General features: G+C 42.0%; 2 protein-coding genes across 7 annotated transcripts in view; one reads left to right on the forward strand and one right to left on the reverse strand.

The window, feature by feature from the left end:
• The first annotated feature begins 10,832 nt into the window (after positions 1 to 10,832).
• On the forward strand, positions 10,833 to 12,778 carry LOC111237914 (elongation factor 1-alpha-like). The gene is made up of 7 exons (XM_022767225.1): positions 10,833 to 10,976; positions 11,067 to 11,246; positions 11,322 to 11,618; positions 11,694 to 11,844; positions 11,997 to 12,253; positions 12,334 to 12,568; positions 12,669 to 12,778. Exons 1-7 carry the CDS (start codon positions 10,833 to 10,835, stop codon positions 12,776 to 12,778), a joined length of 1,374 nt encoding a protein of 457 aa, XP_022622946.1.
• A 1,486-nt stretch (positions 12,779 to 14,264) lies between these two features.
• asap1 (ArfGAP with SH3 domain, ankyrin repeat and PH domain 1) overlaps positions 14,265 to 20,282 on the reverse strand; it is a 54,682-nt gene continuing 48,664 nt past the window's right edge. For 4 of the 6 annotated variants that reach the window (XM_022767117.1, XM_022767114.1, XM_022767113.1 and 1 more), the window contains 7 exons: positions 19,499 to 19,567; positions 18,641 to 18,802; positions 16,882 to 16,960; positions 16,662 to 16,726; positions 16,032 to 16,576; positions 15,062 to 15,184; positions 14,265 to 14,943 (listed from right to left, as the gene is read on the reverse strand). In XM_022767117.1, the coding sequence (XP_022622838.1) occupies positions 14,869 to 14,943; positions 15,062 to 15,184; positions 16,032 to 16,576; positions 16,662 to 16,726; positions 16,882 to 16,960; positions 18,641 to 18,802; positions 19,499 to 19,567 (1,118 nt within the window). In that variant the 3' untranslated portion in view covers positions 14,265 to 14,868. The remainder of the gene's footprint in view (positions 14,944 to 15,061; positions 15,185 to 16,031; positions 16,577 to 16,661; positions 16,727 to 16,881; positions 16,961 to 18,640; positions 18,803 to 19,498; positions 19,568 to 20,282) is intronic. The other 2 variants (XM_022767115.1, XM_022767119.1) reach the window with 2 other exon arrangements.

The raw sequence follows: 20,282 nt of genomic DNA on the forward strand, positions 1-20,282 counted from the left end.
GGCTACATGTCATTTTGGTTCCCTTTTACTCTCTGTAATAACTCACTAAAGTCAAGCAAAAGGGAAATATAACTTTACCAGAGATGAAACAGTTACCGTGTTGAGGATGCAATAACAGGGTTGTTCTTATGTCCTACTGTACCTTCCTTCTGAAATATGGGCTGACAGCTAACAAGAGGTTTTAAAAAATATGGAACAAATAGACGCACATAAAAAAAAGAAAAAAAACACACCACTTCCTATTGTGCAACACTTCCTCTGATTCACTTCAGGTTTTTCTACAAGCCTCCCTGCTTCCTCCTGTATGAGCGCCACGACTTAATTCACTCCAGCTCCAGCTCACGTTCATGTCTTTTGATTTGAAAAGAAAACCAATGCAAAGTGCTAACTGAATAGGCAATATAAAGGTTATCCATTTGTGATCAAAATATTTTAATCTTAAATAACACCTTTCAAATGCCAGTCCGACCAAAGTACGACAGCAGTCACCTCAGAGCTCTCAACACAGTCTCCGTAAGCCACAAGCTCCTTTCACAAGTTGTGCAGCCCTAATTGAGAATACAAGCTCAGTAGACTGTGAGACCATTAGGACCAAGGCACTTCTCAGTTCACCAGCCTGCATACAAATGCACGGCAATAGCGGCGGTGTTGGTCATGCATGAATGTGATCAGACTTCAAACCCTGAAACTTCAAACCCATGAGAATGGTGAGAGCTGAGGAAGAGTCAGACGGGGGGGGGGAGCAGATATGATCGAATACGATGCGGTGAAAAGGGCAAGCTACAGAAATAAAAGCAAGAGTGGACTCAATTCTGAAATAAAAAAATAAGTAAATAACATCCCTCTGAATCTGAGAAGTTAGGTGTGACAGCCTCTTTTCTTATCCTTCAGTCCGTCAGAAGCTTTCCTTTCATGCAAACTGACCGCGACCTGCTCTTAATCCAATAGAGCCGACGTGTCACAGGGGAAATTCTGAGTGACATCTGTGGCGCGACATCATGGGAGTCAGCCCTGCATCATGCCTACAGCTGGAGGGCACAGCATACGGCCGATTCACCACCCCAAATAAGCACATGAGGTTATAGAGGTTAATGTTAGACCTACAGTATGTGGAGCAGTGCATTAGGATTTCTAATGATATATATATATTTTTTTATTATTATTATTATTAAAAAGGAAACAGGATGAGTAGAACAACAGAGAACCGGCCTTGCTTCTATAATATGATGGAAACAGTTGATAATTTCGGCCTGCCGATGGCGCTAGAATAAATCACCAAAGTTATTACTAATCATCCTGACAGGGATATGAACGCATGAATGCCATGACGGTCAATACAATAGCTGTTAAGACATTTCACTGACCACAAATATGAACCTCATGATGGGGGCTAGAGGAAAAGTCATAGGATCACCAAAGATATTAACATACATCCTCAGGGGACAATGAATGCACAGCAATTGACTGAATAGCGGTTGAGATATTTCAGTGTTGCACCAGCTGACAGACACCGTCATCCCTGCAGCTAACATAATAAATCTGAGGCTACCTGAGCCTCCATCTTGTCTATGATTCTTTTCCTCCATCCGTTATAAATGTTTAATTAAACTGTTAACTAGACTGTGGCAAATGGATCACAATTCAAACCACCAATCTTCTTTTGAGGTTTATGGCTCGTACTGTATAATATAGGACCACTGTCATTTACTGCAGTGGTGATGTGGGAACGGACCCACATGATGAGCTCATTCAAGTGTGTGCGCATGTGTGTGTGTGTGTGTGTGTGTGTAGTGATTCAACTTTGCTCATCCCTCCGAGCAACAATTAAATCCAGGCTATCAGGAAAACGACATCACAGTTAACCAGTGTAAGTGCTCAGTGTTTCAAATACCTCGCAGGCGTCTATTTGTCTCGTGACAAGTTCTTTGTCCTGAAAACTTGAAAGAAGTCACTTAAATAAAAGACCAAGTCGGGGAAACAGAAGATGAATGGCAGCAGGGTGTTTAGTTTAAGAAATGAGAAATTCAAAAATGCTTAAATCAGAAACCAGAACCTCAGTAAATTCCACACAGTTCACCGACAAGGTCTGATATTGCTTCATTCCCACAGGATCAGAGGCAATAAAACCAACGCTGCACAGTGTATTTGCTCTGAACTAAATGCTCACTTCCTGCTGTTTCAAATACTTATTTCCTTGTTTTGATTTGTCACTTCCAGAGAAGTGGACAGTGGCCGCATACACAAAGTGGATGTGAAAATGTTGTGGTCAAGAATTGTCTTATGAGGCTGAAACATCACTACATCTCCAGTTTTTAAAAAGGAGCAATAATGATGAAGTCAACATACATATACGCATACATGTTTGTTGGAGTTTCATTTGTTCCACCACACGAAGGGATCGATAAATTGTGGGTCAACATGTGTGGGCCTGCTGCAGACTGTGTGGTACGGACAGAAAAACAAGTGCTGAATCCGTCTATAGACCAGAGCACCGACAAGATCAATAGGATCTATATGTGGAGCCCGTCCATTTGTCACGCACATGGATAAATATGAGGTATTATATATCTGAATGTATTTCACATGGTTCAGTCCCAGTGCGGCACAGTGCATTCCATTTAGTAGCTGTGCTGCAGCTCTCTATCATGTCGCGTCATCTTCCTCAGCAGATGATGTTATCCAGTTTTGACTGTAGATGCTCCATTTTCTAAAGCAGTTTATGAATGTTTCGTCCATGCTGGTTTAAAAGTGACTTTTTCCGGTGAGGCCAATTTTGTCGACGACTGTTTCTACGGTCGAGAATTATTTTTTAAAACGTAACTTTTAAGGCCACGAGGATGAGAAGTCCTTGAAGGGCCCAGAAACATGGAAATTTGAACATCTACAATTGCATAACAACTGGGTAGAGGAAGACTCTGTGATGCAATCGAAAGCCTCAGAACTGCTACTAAATGGACCTTGTAGTGAGACTGCTGAGTCCATTTCAAGCACTAATTAATCTGATATGAGTGTCCATGATATATACTGTACATGCTGTACAACTGTAGTGTGCGTGTGTGTTTGTTTGTGTGTGTTATGAAGAATTGAGCACACAATTGAAACATGTGGCACTTGAAAATCAGCGCTTGTGGTGTTGGTTTCGACACCACTGAATAAAACTTCCATTAAAACTCAAGTTGCCATGACAACTTGTACTCCCCTCTCCCTACTGGTGAGCGAGAGCTGAGGAGGGATATCGACTGAAGGTGCTGAAAGCCAACAGAGCACAGTGGAGCCTCTGTGGAAAATCATTTCATTAAGAAAACTCCCACAGCTCAGTAACATGGACTGGAGATGCTCCAACCGAAATGTCACGACAAATGACTTGTGGAGCGCTCGTTCCTCTCCGCTGGATTCTGACAGGGTTTGCATCACGTCAGGCAATTACAGCCAAGCAGAGAGTGGAATAGAGGTCTATTATTAGTATTACCGCCATTTTTATTATTATAATCACTAGGAGCTTTTGTAAGGAGCAACTTAGAGTCTTCCAACACCAACAATACAAAGTGCAGTGCAAAGTGTGTTTAACAAATAGATAAAAACATTTTCACATGGAGGAGAAAAAGCAAATGAGCTATTCATTATGCATTTGGATATTAATCTTAAATTAACTAGGGCTGCAGTTAGCATTGATTAAACTGTTGATTATTTGTTTGATCGATAAAATGTCAGAAGAAGAAGAAAATGTCCAAGGTGACATCTTCATATCAACAGTCCAAATCCCAAAGATAGTCTGTATGCTTTAAACTATAAAAAAAAAATTGTTGCTGATAATTTTCCATCGATAAACTAACCACTGCAGCTCTTCTGAAAAATAAAAACCGCTAATAAAAAGCCCTATGTGCTCTACAACAGCTTTGTCCAAAAGAGGAACGTAACCATTTATCACTACAATAAACATCTCAAGGACACACACCTCTATGACTCAAATATATCAGGATGTGAAATTCTAGGGTCTAGACTTGGTTTAATATGAATGTAGGGGCAGCTGGGCACAATTCCACCTCGGGTTTATGTGACTGTTTAACACTAAAGGAGTATGAGGATGAAGGTTTGATGCGGGGGCAGCACGGCAACAGTTTCATGCGAAAAAAAAAAAAAGAAGCTGAATTTCCTGCTGGTCTGCCATCTGTGGCAACACCCCTCCTCTATGTGTCCACTGACATGTAGGCGGCCACATGAGGATCTCACGCCTGCCCGCTTCAACATGCTACAATAAAAGGCATCACAGATTTTTAACCACTGGCTGCAGCAATAAACCCACTTTTCCTTTTAGCGATTTGATCCCTAATGTGTCTTTTCTCTGATTTGAGCCTGGAGCACATTTCTTTGCATGTGTGAAAGGTGTGTGTGTGTGTGTGTTGGGGGGCCATGTTATTTATAGCCTAATGTTGAGAGATTCAATGCAAAGCACACTCTGCTTTTCTTTTCCCCACATTTACTGTGAAGATGCTGCTGCGGCGCACAGGGAGGGACAAATGAAAGCATCCTGTCAGAGGCCTCTGGATGGACCGCCTGCAGGACCTCTCCTCTCATTATGTGCATGCTCCGGGCTTCAGATAAGCCAACATCACAGGACGGAAGTGAGAAAGTTGAGAGGAATGCTCGAGTCGACCAGCACAGCCAGCGCCGCCGCTGCACATCAGAAACTGGCACACACGCTGACTCATACACATCAGAGACTCACATCAAAAGTGTATCACTTGCCGCCGCTGAAGGCTACAAACACACACCACCACCACCACTAGGACCTCCACAGCTCCGGATCATCTTTCTCTGCTCATTTAACAGCAATCAGCCACATGAAATAAATCTGTTAGCAGACCGAACAGCAGGGAGGGCGCGAGAGCAGTTGATGCTTCCTCATATACTCACGCACTCCCTGAATCCATATGCTTGTTTTAAAGCAAGTTGTAGCTTTTGTAGAATCTAAATAGCAAATTCAATCAAGACATTTGAAGAGTCTGACTGAGATTACAAATCTCAGTTACACCAGTGACCTGGCCAAGACAACCACAGCACATAGCAAAACATAGAGGCTACGAAAACATACACCACAAACTAAGATAGATGATATATAAAGATAATTATCAAGAGTCATATAGATACGATCAGAGGAAGAATGTTCTCGAAATGCAGAGTCAGATATACGACGGATCAAAATTCTGCTCTCTAATAATTCAGCTCTGTGCAGGCCTGCTCTGAAGAGGGGTGGCAGAGGGTGGGGTGGGGGGGTGGCACAGTCAGCCTTTCCTTCTGACTAACACAAGTATGTCATCATTTCAACTATGATCTGCTTATGGACAAGAGCAGGCATGCAACGGCGATGGAAGAGGGAGAAATTTTGTGTACTCGAGGGGCAAATGAGGCTCGGGTGGTGAATAAACACTTTAAAAAGCGTATACTTTAAAACAACAGGAGAAAGCACTGCAGAAAGGGAGTGCTACTGAAGTCACCAACTCCTCTGGATTAAGCCGTGTCATGATCGTGGTGTTAGGGCAAAATGCTGAACAGGCCAAATCAGTTAGAGGAAGTTAATCCGAATAACTGCACAAACAGCATTATGCTATAGAGAGGGATCAATACAGCTCTGTTCTGCATAAAGCTAAGGCAGCAGCACCTGACCTGAGCATGCTACCTCAAGTATGATGATGCAAACAGCCCTGTAAATATGTGCAAAACTTATAAAACATATTTGTTTAGGGACTGTGTCAGACAGCTGCTGGTTAGTTTTTCTAAGCTGCGTTACATCACACAAGTGATCACGTTCTTGTGTCAGCCCACCGAAGATCACAACAGCCTTTAAACAGTGGGGAAAAATCAAATATGAGCGTCCGAATAAAAACCCATAAAAAGATGGTTCTCACTCTAAATAAGTTTCTGTTTTAAGGTAAAGTGGTGAAAAAGCAATTAAACACGTTGAGCTGCATGAAATGTCACAACACCACAGTAAAACCACACAACTGAGCATCAACTGAATGTGTTACAGCAATGACTCAACTAGACCAGACATAAGGTAGGTGTAGGTAGGTGTGTGTGTGTGTGTGTGTGTGTGTGTGTGTGTGTGTGTGTGTGTGTGTGTGTGTGTGTGTGTGTACACTTGCCACCGGAAATATAATAAAACAGTCTGACTCTCAGCAGGACACTTCAATGAACCTCATACCAAGAGTAACTCAACCCTCAAGCCAGCAGCTCAGTGGCACTGGGTGCGTTCAAGGGAGTGGGGCTGCACAGAGCGGTCCACGCCTTCAGCGGCTCGGGACATTCTTTTCAACAGTTTAATTCACTGTAAATGAGCTAACATCCAAACTGTGTATTATGATCAAATGTTTTATTCTGACTAATCTTTCCTAATCAATATATGGACAGTTTTCATCCTTCTAAAATAATGAATGCGGGCCTGTTTGTAAGTCTGTGAACGTGAAAATGTCCAAGCAGCTCCGTCTTAAAAAAGGTCCTTGAGGGAGACTCCTGGAAAAATGATTAATAATTAAAATGACCTACCATTAAACTCACTCTACTCTCGTGTTATCACCCCAGCTACAGTATCTACAGTTGTCCAACTAGGAAACACATTTGCTGGAGAAAGTATGTGGAAAATCCGCCCTCATGGGATTCCTCTGGGGTTTACTGGTTTTAGTGGCTCCCTGAAGGCATCCCAGTGGGTCGAAATGAGACAGTTTTGTTGTATTTTATCTGCACTAGGGTGAGCGCAACGAGAGGCTGTTTTGTTCATATTTAACATATCTCTGTTCCTGTTGTTATTTAAGCAACCATAATGTAAACACTGATGTAAAGTGCTGATGAAAGTCCAGTCCAAAGCCAACAAAAAAAGACAGGGAGTGAAAAGCTATATGAGCCTATGACAAGGTAGGTACTTAATAGTAATAAGTAAAATCTGAAAAAGAACTATTTCCTAATCTGGAAGAACATTTTTGTTTGGCAACGTTGCTACACAATATCCAGTCAATGTTTAATTTCTAAGAAAGGTCATGCCTAACAAACCGTGCCTCTACCTGCATTAGCCTGTGATTTATGAGGGACCACATTGTGCTAAATGAGCCACATTCTCATTTCATGCTTGTTTCACAGAACAAGGCTGTGAGAAGAGGCTCCTGCATGCGACTTCCTGTGGCCACAAAATGCTCCAAGACCGGAATTCACTTTCTTGTCACAAGTAGCCTCTCCTCTGACTTTTGCAATCTATGTAAGTGCTGCTGCAACTTTTTCATACTTCACTGATCAGAATAAGGAAGAGTTGACTAAGTGAGTTTTGAACTCCCTCAGAAGTCTCTCCATCTATTGTCCCATCTGTTCACACCACTGCAGAATGGGTATGAGACACGGCACAACAAGTTGTACCTTGTCTCTTACCGCTACAACTGTGGGAAATGTCAGGTACTTGTCATGTTGTTTCCAGTCCAAATTTACAGGTCTACACCGAGTTGAACTATGAGAGCAGGAATGTGTGTCATCCGTCTAAGAAAATGGCTTAACATAGAGAGAGAGAGAGGTGATATCTCCATCTTTCAAAATGCACAGTTGTAGATGTGAGGAGGATAAACTACAATAGTAAACTCACATAACATGGGGAGGTATGACTGAGACCTTTTTACACTGCATTAAAAGGTAAGAGTATACATGTTTTAACTAATGCATGAGTCTAAAGACTGTGTCCCACTGGCAATGAAATTACCTCTGCCATCTTAAAAGGGAGTTCTGCGTTGCAATGTGTCAGAGTTTAAGCCTCAGTTTCACCTGAACATTCTTCTGTCAGGGGATTATTCCGGAGCCTCGCTGCTCTTCATAACATGTCTAATCAGCCACAGTGCAGCAGAACTGGCCTAATTTGCACAGGCAGAAACCGTGACAACTTTTTGAGACAAATTACATGTAGACGTTACATCACAACCGCAACCATCCGCCTAACATAGCATCAAATTCTGCTCTCTGGATGTTTCACTTCCACTTTCAGGGCTTACGCAGAGACTGGGCATAAAGGAAATAACGTATCACTTCTGTTCTATGGCTGTGTAGATAATTGACGCAAACAACCAACCAACTTTAGTCAATATTAGCTATCTGCCGTCTGAGCTAATGGCAGGTTTATTAGTGGACTCATGACTTTTGGGAGATGCCAGGGCCCAGTGGTTGAATATAACAAAGTACATTGACTGAAATTAGCACAGTACTGGCTAATGTGCAATTCTGAGGTAGATATTTAAATTTTATGCTACTTCAGACTATATTTCAGAAGGAAATATCACACTTTAGTCAGTTAATCAATCAGCAGGAAATGAGATGGCAACTGTTTCAATAATCACATGATAGTTTCCATTATTTTTTTGTTGTTTGAAGCTTCTCGACCGTGAGAACTTGATGCTTTTCTGTGTCATATATAAAAGTAAACTCAACACATCTGGGTTTTGGGCTGCAGATAAGACACAATATGAATAATATCATAAAAATACCAATACTAATAATCCAATAACACAATAGCAGTATGTTTCTTATAATACTTTGCACTTTTACCCATGTAAGATTTTGAATTGAGGACTTTTACTTGTAATAGAATATTTTAACATTGTGTTACTGCTACTTTTACTCAAGTGAATAAAGTGAATAGTTGATCTGAATTAGTTCCAGGATCACACTTTGGAAACCTCAGGCAAACTCTTTTATCATGCATTGATGAAAATGAAAAATCATCAGAGACAAACCGGCTCTAACCACGTCCCAGCTGTCAGCGTGTGCATTTCCTTTTAATGCATCTTTAATGATGCATCACTGCCTGTAAGCGAGCAGTCTTGATCCAAGCTATACGGTTAGTTTAAAACTGTGCAGATAATCTAACACACTTTATAGCACGCGCGAGGCACAACACAGCTGATAACGTGGCTTTAGTCATATATGGGTCAAGCATGTAACATTCAATGCCACTGGCCAAATAAAGGAAAAATTTTGCCTTGAGAAACCTACCGTTGGTCTTAAAAGAGGAAGTTAACGGTGCATCGAAGATGCGATCAAAACAATTCAGATACTTCTCATTGTTTGAATTTTAGAGCAACTTCACGATAAGTTACTGGGTTTGATTTCGCCAGACACGTTTATGATTCATCATTCATCTTTTTGCCTCCGAGGAACAAAATGTAAAACTCAAAAAGAGCCTCGGTGAATGGCAACCGGTGGACTATAAAGGCGGCAAGTTGAAAAGGCAGAAAGAGCGTAAATAAAGTGGTAATTTTCTCTCTTTTACCTTGATGCTCGTAGAGAAACAGGGGAGTCGACGAGCTGGATACCACGCTAGAAGCCAGTGGTACGGGCTGAAAGGAGAAGAAAAGCGATTTGCGGTCGCTGTTTCCGGGTTAGTTATCGAGCGTCATTGTGGCCGTCAAACGGGAGGGGAGTTCGTTTTGTGTATCCCTTGAGCGCGGAGGGAGGGAACGAATACACCTTCTTTTCTTAACTGAAGCTAGACCCGCCCGGTCAATGGAGCCCCGCCGGTGTGTTTCAACGGTGGCTTGAACCGGATTACTACTGACCTAGCCTATTAATATGTCTCACCGCTGCTTTAATTAGGACTCGTGACCGTCAGAAACCGTTTAGACACACCGTCTCCAGTTGTCCCAAAGTTTAGTCTCTCTACCGAGGTGTCCTTGAGCAAGAAGCTAATACAGAGCGTTGACAAGCTCCAGGGGGCGCTGTTGTTTTATTTGACCCTCTACTATGACCTCAGCATCCTTATGTCATTCTGAAAATATGCAAAACTATGTGTTATTAATGAACACTTGTACACGACTGTTGACCTTATGTGTTTGTAATTTCTGGTGCGGTAAGAAGGTAAAAGGAGACATTTATCAGAGAGCACTGAACACTTCTATAAAAGCAAATCTTTGATATCAGAAAAGGCATTAACATGGTTTTTTACAGCCTGTATGCAAGTTAGCATGACATTAGCTGATGATCATGAATTGTCAAAGGGCAGTTAGAAGAAAGAAAATGTCACTTCTGATGTTCACGGTTTTGTGAAATAAACTTCAATGCACAGATACAGACAGGAAAAGTTAACCCACCTTGTAAAGGTCTTTATACTCAATCGCTCCTGCAACTAGGACACACAACACATCTTATACTGAAAACAGTAACTACACCACAAGCTTATCAGTTTGAAGTTTTGAACTGCTATTCAGCTCCTGACTTTCCTATTAAACACAGATAAACTTCCACAATCAGCAGTATTTTTATATGAAAACATGTGTCAGCTGTTTTTCTTTCAGTCTTTGTGGTTAATCATAGTTTGTTTGATATATAGGCAGAGGCCTCTTCAAAGAGTGCAAACCTCCAGAAGACACACCTGGCTGTAATTTGAGATGATTAGGTGATCCATAGTGGTAGACTTTGAAGGAGAAACTGTAAGTGCGTGTAGCTGCTCACTGATGAAAGCTGAAGCTGAAATATTTCTTACTACTCACTGTTGTTCACAATCAGAAGCAGCATTAATGAAGAATTCCCAAAGCTTTTCAGCATTTTATTCTCCTTCTTTGCAGACTTCTTAGCAGAGTCCATTTTTCAGCAGAGTTGGACTGACACCAATTAAGCTTAAATCAGCAGCACACCTGTCTTCAATCATCTGTGCAGCGAGGCCCCTGGGAACCTATAAAGTTAGTGCGAAGAGGCCGTTCAGATCCATTTGATAGAAGAAAAAGGAAAAGTCAAGTGTTGTTTCATCTCAGAAGAAGCCAACAGTTAACGTGTTTGCTCAGCAAAAACAAAAAAGAAATCTTCCTTCAAACATGGTAAAAGAGAAGACTCATGTTAATGTAGTGATTATTGGCCATGTTGACAGTGGCAAGTCAACAACTACCGGACACCTCGTCTATAAATGTGGTGGCATCGACCAGAGAAGACTAGAGAAGTTTGAGAAAGCTGCGGCACAGGTGAGAATAACAACTCTGCAATAAACTTGATTATCAAAATGTTAAAACAGTTTAAATATACATTTTTGGTTTGTTTGTTTTGTTTTACAGATGGGAAAGAGTTCCTTCAAATTTGCCTGGGTGTTGGACAAGCTGAAAGCTGAGAGGGAGCGTGGAATCACCATTGATATTTCACTGCTAAAATTTAACACACAGAAGTACACCATGACTATAATCGATGCTCCAGGCCATCGTGACTTCATCAAAAACATGATAACGGGGACGTCACAGGTAAAAAGCACAAGTTTACAATTTTCTGTATGCATAAACTTTTTTTTTTTTGACTGTACCAAATGTGATTTTTAGGCTGATGTTGCCCTCCTGGTGGTCTCTGCAGCCAAAGGAGAGTATGAGTCTGGTGTATCAAGAAGTGGTCAGACCAGAGAGCACGCCTTGCTGGCCTACACTCTGGGGGTCAAGCAAATCATAGTCTGTGTGAACAAAATGGATCTGACGGAGCCGCCTTACAGCCAGAAACGTTTTGACGAAGTGGTGCGAGGTGTGAGCGGCTTCCTCAAGAAGATCGGCTACGACCCCAACACCGTGCCTTTTGTCCCAATTTCTGGTTGGACCGGGGAGAACATGATCACTGCAACTCAGAAGGTAAAAACACTTTTTTTATTAGGCTTAAAATCACCCAGAATTGACATGAAATACATTAAAGTAATGTGTGTACAGATGCCCTGGTTCCAAGGCTGGAAAGTCAGACGAAGGGATGGGAATGCAAGTGGAAGAACTCTACTTGAAGTTCTGGACTCCATACACCCGCCTGTGCGCACCATCAACAAGCCTCTACGATTACCTCTGCAGGATGTCTACAAAATAGGCGGTTAGGAACTGTTCTAAAGTTGATTTAATGAATGCTTTGTCTTAATTCAAGTCCACCCTTCCTTGATTTCCAGCCAACTCAGTTGATTAGCTCTAATCAATCAAATGTTTGCTGTTGACTAGAAAATCTAACAGCTTTGTTCCCGCTTCCAGGAGTTGGCACTGTACCAGTGGGCAAGATTGAAACTGGCGTCCTCAAACCTGGTATGACCCTGATGTTCTCCCCCGCCAAGCTCACTGCCGAGGTCAAGTCGATCGAGATGCACCACCAGGGGCTGCAGACGGCTCTACCAGGACACAACGTTGGCTTCAACATCAAGAACGTGGCCGTCAAGAACCTGCGGCGCGGCGATGTGGCTGGCAACGCCCAACAGGATCCGCCATCAGATGTCAGCAGCTTTGAAGCTCAGGTTAGTTCAATGCAGCTAGGAATATTTTTGGCTGTAAAATATGTGCTTGTCCCCTGAACTGATCTTTCCTGTCTTTTTAGGTGATCATCCTGAACCATCCAGGGAAGGTCAAAGCCGGCTACTCTCCTGTCCTGGACTGCCACACCGCCCACGTGACCTGTCGCTTCACCGAGCTGAAGGAGAAGCTCGACCGTCGCACTGGCAAGAAACTGGAGGACAAGCCACAGCTGCTGGTGTCTGGAGATGCTGCCACAGTCAAACTGGTTCCCATCAAGCCCATGTGTGTGGAGAGCTTCTTCACATACCCTCCCTTAGGTACGAAGTGTCAATCCACTGAGGTTTAAATGCAAAGGAAATCTCCCCCCGTGTCGACCTGTGCAGTGTTTTTGCACTGATCTTTTGTTGTGCTCCACAGGTCGCTTTGCAGCCAGAGACCTGAAGCAGACGGTTGCTGTGGGCGTCATCAAGTCGGTGGAGAAGGCCCAAGGGTCGAAACTTCCACACAAAGTCCAAGTGTGTAAATAAGTTTGTATTTGTTTACCAGTATTTTGGTAGTACTGCTTTATGTGAACAGTTTTATTTGGTAAGACAGTATTTGTGTGTTTTGACACAAGGTATTTATTTTGTGTTTGAGGTGTATAGTATTCCTGTGTTAATATTGAATCCAAAAAGAGTTGGATGGTGTGTTTAGGTTGAAATGTTAAATCAGAATTGATGAGATAACGAAATAAAGAATAATTTGAAGAAGAACTTTTGCTTTGCATGTTCTTAAACTGAGGTTAATGTAGAATCAAGTTAGAAATACTTTCTAAATGTTTTTGAAAGTTGGTTGAACCACTGTTGAATAACTTGGACATAAAGTAACGTTCTCTATAATCAATATTTTGGGTTAAACATCTATGGCAAATATCAGAAGTGAGAAGTATTCAAAACGTAGTTTTGTCCATTATACTGTATGTTAGTAGTTTAGTCCAAGGATTGTTGTATTAACTGCTTTTGTGTAAAGAGTTTTTCTTTGCATTTTGTTCTTTTAAAATAACTAGTAATAACTGAAATGTAGTGGAGTAGAAGTAGCATAAAATTAAAAAAGCGTACCTTTTACAAATTGTAACACAGTACTGACTAGTTAGAATCCACTACTGCTCATATTTACAGAATGTAAATTTCCCAAATTGTCTATTTCTTTATCTTGAGTCCAACAGTAACTTCAATAAGCTGCTTAGAAAAAAAAAACTTTTTCTCTAATGCTAGAGTTTTTGAAATTCCAAGGGAGGCACAAACGGATCTTGAAATCATGTGGTGCAATGGCAGCTAAGTAAAAGAGCAGGCTGAGAGTTGAAGTACAGCACTTTTAATGATACAATGGGTTGATGGGTTTGTTCCTTAACATGGGAAGAACTGCAAGTCAGTGAGGACCGGGTGAAAATACATCGGCCGTCCAGCCTTTTACAAAGTCCACCCTTCATCTAAAAAGACATCTCTAGTTCACAGGCAAACCTGGAAATGTACTGAATCCAGTAACATGGAATGATATTACATGACTCAAACTAAAAAACAAACAAAAAAAAAATTCAAGCTCATGAGGTTTTACAAGACACTGAATTGTGAACACAGGTTGTTGTGAAACTTCTAGCCTGTCAGAAAATCAAGTTATTGCTAAGATGTCCTCTTGAGTTTCCCATACTTGTCATTTAATAGTGGCTTCAACGACAGGATACCATTTGTGTAGTCCTGCTTAATTAATAGTGGCTCTTCAAACCCTGAGGTGAGCGTCTTTGAACGCAGCACTCCACTCAATTCCAGTCATTGTTACACCATGCACAGAGAAGGTCAAAGGACTGTGGAGATGGCGTCGAGTTCACACACAGAGCATACACACAGTGAACAGTGTAACAAGGAGTAAATTAGTGACCTACAGTGAACCACAGGCTTTGATATTCCACCACACAGTAGCAGCAGGTTTCTATACTGTAAAACAACCATAATACGTGTACACACAAAAGCAAGCAAGAACAAGGAGTACATTTAATGAAAATCTTTTCATCTCGGGAAGATCAGTGGGAGACTCCTTCCTCTTCAGTCAATTATGGTGGTAAACAGGGATGCAAGACACAAATAGTGACATGACCTATTTCACATTCCTTTTCTTATTTGTCCTTTTTCCAGAAATATAAGCTGATAATTACTTGAGGGCCAGTAAAATTAATACAGATAAAATTCAAACTCTACCACCCTGATGCTTAATCTGACAGGTAGAGAGCAATGGTACATGTTTTGTACAATAAAACATGTATATACACTCACACACAAATATATATATTTACATACATATATACACAGTAACAGCATAAACATAGACTTTTAGGTAAGTGCTAGGGTTCTGAGAGCGGCTTTGTCACAGCCGTGCTATAGGGTTAAGATAATACTGGTAGAGGAAGAATACACACATTCTTTGTACAGCATGGATGAGGCATCCATGGCTAGATGATCCTTCTTGGGTTTCTTCATTTTTTTTTTTTTCTTTAGGACACTTGTCGTGTGACAAGGGGTGTTATGATAGCTATTTACAGGAGCTCCCGGTTTCGGGAGAGGCGTAGTGCAAGTCTTTCTGGCTGTCAGTCACTCAGGATGTGCACAAAAGACATGGGGAACACCCCTTTTCTTTCCGGATCTCCTTCAATGTGCCCGATCTGGAAGTAAAAAGGGTAAAGAGAGCATGTGAGGAAAAGAGTATAATGTGGCATTGAGTGGTTTTTGGGGAAGTGCTCGAGGAGCAGTACACAGTGGAAGTAGTGAAGCTGGACTCACCCACCACTCCTGGTCCTCCTCTCCTGTAACTATGATCACCTCTCCTTCAACAAAAGTCAGTTCATCATCGTTGTCAGCCTGGCAGTCATAGATCGTCTTCACACGGCGGGCTTTGCTCTTCCCCTGGATAAACAGACGACAAAACCGTTAGAATTGCAAACAAAGACGACTTTTGTTTTGGTTTAAATTACATTTAATTTGTAAACCCACTGTAACCAGAGATATTCATTTCACTGGGCAACAAAACAAGCATCAAAATCCTTTTAAAAAAAAAAAACTGTGTGAGCTGCAGGTCCAGAAATTAACAAAAGGTCAGGACAAGAAATCCCCTTCAAAGCTCAGGAAATACCTGGAAAATCTAAATTAAGGCGCAGATTCCACGTTCATAGAATACCCCTTTGGGCCACAAGGTGATTTCCGAGAGTCTCTGACCAGGTAACGGTTTCTGGTGTACTGTATCTTGTGTGTGATTTAAAAACGACTGACTACGCAGCCTGAATGGATAGTAACATTTGGCACCACACTGCTAGCAGCAGGAGAAAACACCACCAGTACATCATTAGCACTAAAAACATCTAACAGCTTTTTTTAAACTAGTAAAAAAAAAAAAACATAGCAGAGGAATGAAATATGGAGCAGCTGAGGACCGGAGTCTTCCACAAAGGGCGACTGCCTGAGTCCAACAAAAAGGTTCACACAAACCTCGGTGCCATGAACAGAATATTAAACAGCTGATAGTGGATGTGGATGTATTACATTTATAGTTTTATAAAGTTGCCCCTCGGGTTGATCTGTGTGATCCACTGAATGATGCGTTTCTTCCCTGTTGGACCTATTTTCGGCAATGTCCACGCACTCTGATCTCACTAGTGAGGTGAGCACAATGTTATCGTAACTGATAGAACCGATGGCGATGAAATAAGTTCTCAAATAAATAAAACTCAAGCAATAGAGGCAAGAGTGTTCGTACCGTGTTGATCTTCCTCGGCAGCGGCACAGGCGTCTCTGCAGTTCCCGCTGGAGTCCCGTTGGTGTCCTCGGCAGGCTGGTGGGAGGGGGTCGCTATATTTGCCTGCTGATTAGGTGATGGTGAATCTTGAGGCTGCGGCTGAGGCTGAGGTTGAGTTTGAGGTGGAGGTGGAGGTTGCGTTTGAGGCCTCGTCGTCTCTCCAGGAGGCGGCCTGGGAGCGGACTCGGCCGTTCCAGGTTTGGGGGGGATGTCTGCGAGATGAGGCTTGGGAGGGAGGTCTTTGAGCTGGGGTTTGGGCGGGAGGTCTCCCAGCTGAGGTTTAGGAGGGAGGTCAGAGAGCTGCGGCTTCGGAGGAAGTTCTCCGGGTTTAGGGGGAAGTTCAGACGGCTGTGGTTTGGGGGGCAGGTCTCCCAGCTGAGGCCTGTCCGCCAGAGGAGCCTTCTGCGGGGTGTCACTTGCTGGCGGGGACTTCTGGAAGACCTCTGGAGGAAGGCTGGGCTTATCCATAGACGGGTGGTGTATGGTGTCAATCTTCCGCAATGCCACTGGAGAGAACAGCATACAGTCACACTCAACCACTCCTTCATTTGAACAGCCTACACAGAAATGAAAACTGGACAGAAGCCGTACCTTTTTGAGGTAGTTTGGGAAGAACCCTTGGACCAAGTGTAGACTTTGTGTTGCTTGACGTAGTGCTGGGAAGAGATTTTCAGATGACGTAAAAACGAAAACAAAATGTAAGAAGTTGCTTGCACCTCATCAGCTGGAATACATTTTATTACAGCGAGTGATTCAATAAATTTCAGACCGATTAAGCTTCGAATTTCACCGTGGTCTGTGTTTTTGGTACCTTTGCTGTTGAGGAATGCCTTCAAACTTGTTAGAAACAGGAGACATCTTGCTGACCGGAGGTGGGGTGGAGTCACTTCCTAAAATACCAACATTAATGACGACAAACAGATTACTCAACACCATAAGAGAGCGCTAACCAAGGGATTAAATTGATATAAATGTGGGAATAAATTAACATGCTGTGATGGTTAAAAAAAAAAAAAAAATCAATGAGGGAGGCGTCATCTGGCTGAGCTTTCCATGAGCCCGTGGTATTTGGAGACTGAGGTTGTGCAGTACAAAGTGTCATCCTTTAACTAGTGGTTTGGTGTTACATCATGTGTGACACAAACACCACAGAGGACAAACAATAACAAGTGGGATAACAGTAAAAAAATATCCCCATTGTACACATATGGGATAAAGGTACAATGACTGAGGTGCGTTTGATTTCATCACCTGATGCTTCAGCTTTTGAGATCTCGCTATTTTCCCAACTAACCCTGAGTGAGACCAACTCATGACTGTCTCTACGAACAGTTTAAAGGTATGTTGAATGGTGGGATTCGCTTAATTTGTGGGTGTTAACTGCATTATATGTCTCTTTAAACTTTTGTAATTTTAATGTAGTGATTAAAAAAAAGAAAAAAATATATATAACTTATATCTAACTTTAATATTTCTGAAATTGTCACTGATCTGCTGTGGCAGAAATGTAAATAGCAATGTAGTAAAAGTTAACACAATGAAAAATGAAACTTAATAAATAAATTAAAATATGTAGTTCTTTGGGAGGGGCTGTTTTTTTTAGGCTCAGATCACCATTGAACAACCCTTTAAACGGCAAGAAGGCACTCATGATCTGTGCAGTTCAGGGTAAAAATTACCCTCCCCCTAAACCATTAAGAATCTAAACATCTCTAAACATTTGAGCATTAAAATTCATTAAATGTTTATTCTTTGACAAAATAATCTTAAAAGATAAGGCTGTTGATTTTCTACACTTAGCTACTGTCAACAAACCCAGAGACCAAAGACCAAAACCAACAATAAATCCATTATATGCTATATTTCTTATTCCTGTGTCATCCATTAAAAACACATCGGCGAGCCAGATCGTTGCACCGGATGACACGGTCCTTCATTACCATGAACATCAGCGCTGTAGTTTACATAAATGCTACCTCATAAATACTCATGCCCATTGTGCATTAATCAGTCCCCAGCAAATGCACTATTTATTCCTATTTGTGTAATGTTAAAAACATGTTTAAGGAAAGTAGAATGACTTCTTTAAAGAAACTATCTATTTGTGAGTTGTTTTAAAAGATCTGTGTCTTCAGTAGACACCAATAGACCTTGAGAGGAGGACTAACATATTGCTTGTTTTGGTCTTTTTGTGGGATTCGTTGACTGTGTGAAAACATAGAACAACACAAGCCTTTTCATTTAACTCAAGGTCCTCTGACGAGCTTTGTGTGGAGCTCTCAATAGCATCTGAAAGTCTACACCAGTGAATGTAGTTGGTTCAGCTGTAATGGAGTTAGTTAAGTTGTCATCACATGATAACAGGTTGTACACCGGTTGATAAATGGTTGAAAGCTCTGGGGAAAAAAATAGCAAGTGGACCTTGAGTTAAGATTATTTTATCAATCTCTCCAAACATGTTTTTCTTTTCAGTGCAGAACTATTTAAAATCCTCCTGCATCTCTGAAGAACCACGATATTCTCGCTTCAGGCTGGAACCAGCCCTACTGTTACGAGTGCTTGCGTCTCACCCCCAGTCAAGCCCCCTTTACTGTGTGGACTGTGAGAGAGCGGGCTGGGTGGGTCAGACAGGGTGCGTTTGTGTCCAGGAGGTGGGGGCGGAGGCCTCTTCTTGGACAGGGTGGAGCTGCCTCCTGGTGTGAGTGTAGAGGGAGGGCCAGATGGGGGAGGAGCTGGAGGAGCGATACACAAAACACATGAGGTGATGAGGTCCCCACAAATCAGCCTGTTTAACCCCAAAAACCCAGAGAAGGTAAAGGAGAAGAGACGATAATGAAACGTGGACAGGAGAGGAGGAGCTGAAAACTTGGAAGAGGTTGTGTTCACTGTCAGGAACGTGTTTGGGACAAAACGAGGAGACACATTAATACAAGAAAAACAAAATACTGTCTGAACAAATACAACAAATATAACATAAATGTCTGGATGGCAACGCAAATATAATTAAAGGGATGCTATGATTTGGGGTGTGGGCATGTGTTTTGGTGTGTCTATCAGGTTGGTGTGTTTATGAATATGTCTTTCTGACTCTATTGGGACACCAAAGCACTCACTGGTCACTATTATAGAGAAGAGTAGAGTGAGAGCAGCTAATAGAGAGCTCAGCCAGAGAGGAATCAGCTGTGTTAAGAGTTTACAGCTCAAGGATGGTGGGACATGATTGTAGAAAGATGAAGAAAAAAAATCATGTAGGCAAGAAATAATTAACTGGAGAAACAGCTTGCCTACATGGTCCCATTGTTCACTTAAACAAAAACCACCACCACCACCCTTTAAATATGAGCTGTAAAGGAAGAAACAACTGAGCGATAACTGTATATGGGGCACACAGCCGAGTAAGGGGGAGAACGTAAAAACAGGATATTCACTGATGTATGGTCGAGTGCCAGCCAGTGTGGCGTAGTGCGAATGAGAGCCAAGGAATGCCAAGTGTGGAGCTGAAAGAATAGAGAAACAAAAAAGAGAAAGAAAAGAGAGCGAGATGAGGAGTGTGGGAGAGAATCTACAGTATGTCAGTCTTAAAAAGAGCTGCTCCCACACACTATAAAATAACAAGATGAAATCTTATCAGTGGCAAGCAAAGCAAAAAGAGGAGAAACGGCGCGAAGCTGGCCCCGGGGCGAGCTCTTCAGCACCTACTGAGAGAGAGAGAGAGAGAGAGAGAGAGAGAGAGAGAAGAGAGAGAGAGAGAGAGAGAGAGAGAGAGAGCGCTGCACTGCTAATCAGGAGCATCTGAAGAGTTAGCATGTTATTCTACATGTATGTATGTCATTTAGCCTCTTATTCTGGCTTTTAATCTTATTTTTGCATAAATCAAACTGAAACACTCCACTTGTTTCCAGTGCTATTTTAATCAATCAAGATACTTGAAACCTTTCAAAATTATTAATAGCCCCCTTTCAAGCCCAAGGAACAAAGTTGCTCCAGGAACTAAACACAGAGACTTTTGGGGGACCAGGAACTGAATTCTTAAAAGGTTCCTGAAAAAGTTCCTGCAGTGGAAAAGGGAAAAGTGTCAGGTCTATGAAGCTTTGGATTTCCCCACAGACCACAGGGGAATGGACGGGGTAGTATCAGTAGAGTTTGTAGGGGTGGTGTCTTTTTTTTACCTTTACCAAAGCTAAAAACAGTCTGTGATTAGGTAAGCTGCAA

Source organism: Seriola dumerili, unplaced genomic scaffold (assembly GCF_002260705.1).
Source record: "Seriola dumerili isolate Sdu_G_001 unplaced genomic scaffold, Sdu_1.0 BDQW01001124.1, whole genome shotgun sequence".
NCBI classification, from domain to species: domain Eukaryota; kingdom Metazoa; phylum Chordata; class Actinopteri; order Carangiformes; family Carangidae; genus Seriola; species Seriola dumerili.

Bases quoted from the DNA above. Each gene is read 5' to 3' on its own strand.
- LOC111237914 (XM_022767225.1), top strand. From the start codon at position 10,833: ATGGTAAAAGAGAAGACTCATGTTAATGTAGTGATTATTGGCCATGTT. The intron at 10,977-11,066 runs GTGAGAATAACA...TTTGTTTTACAG, and splicing joins TTGAGAAAGCTGCGGCACAG to ATGGGAAAGAGTTCCTTCAA. The intron at 12,254-12,333 runs GTTAGTTCAATG...CTGTCTTTTTAG, and splicing joins TCAGCAGCTTTGAAGCTCAG to GTGATCATCCTGAACCATCC.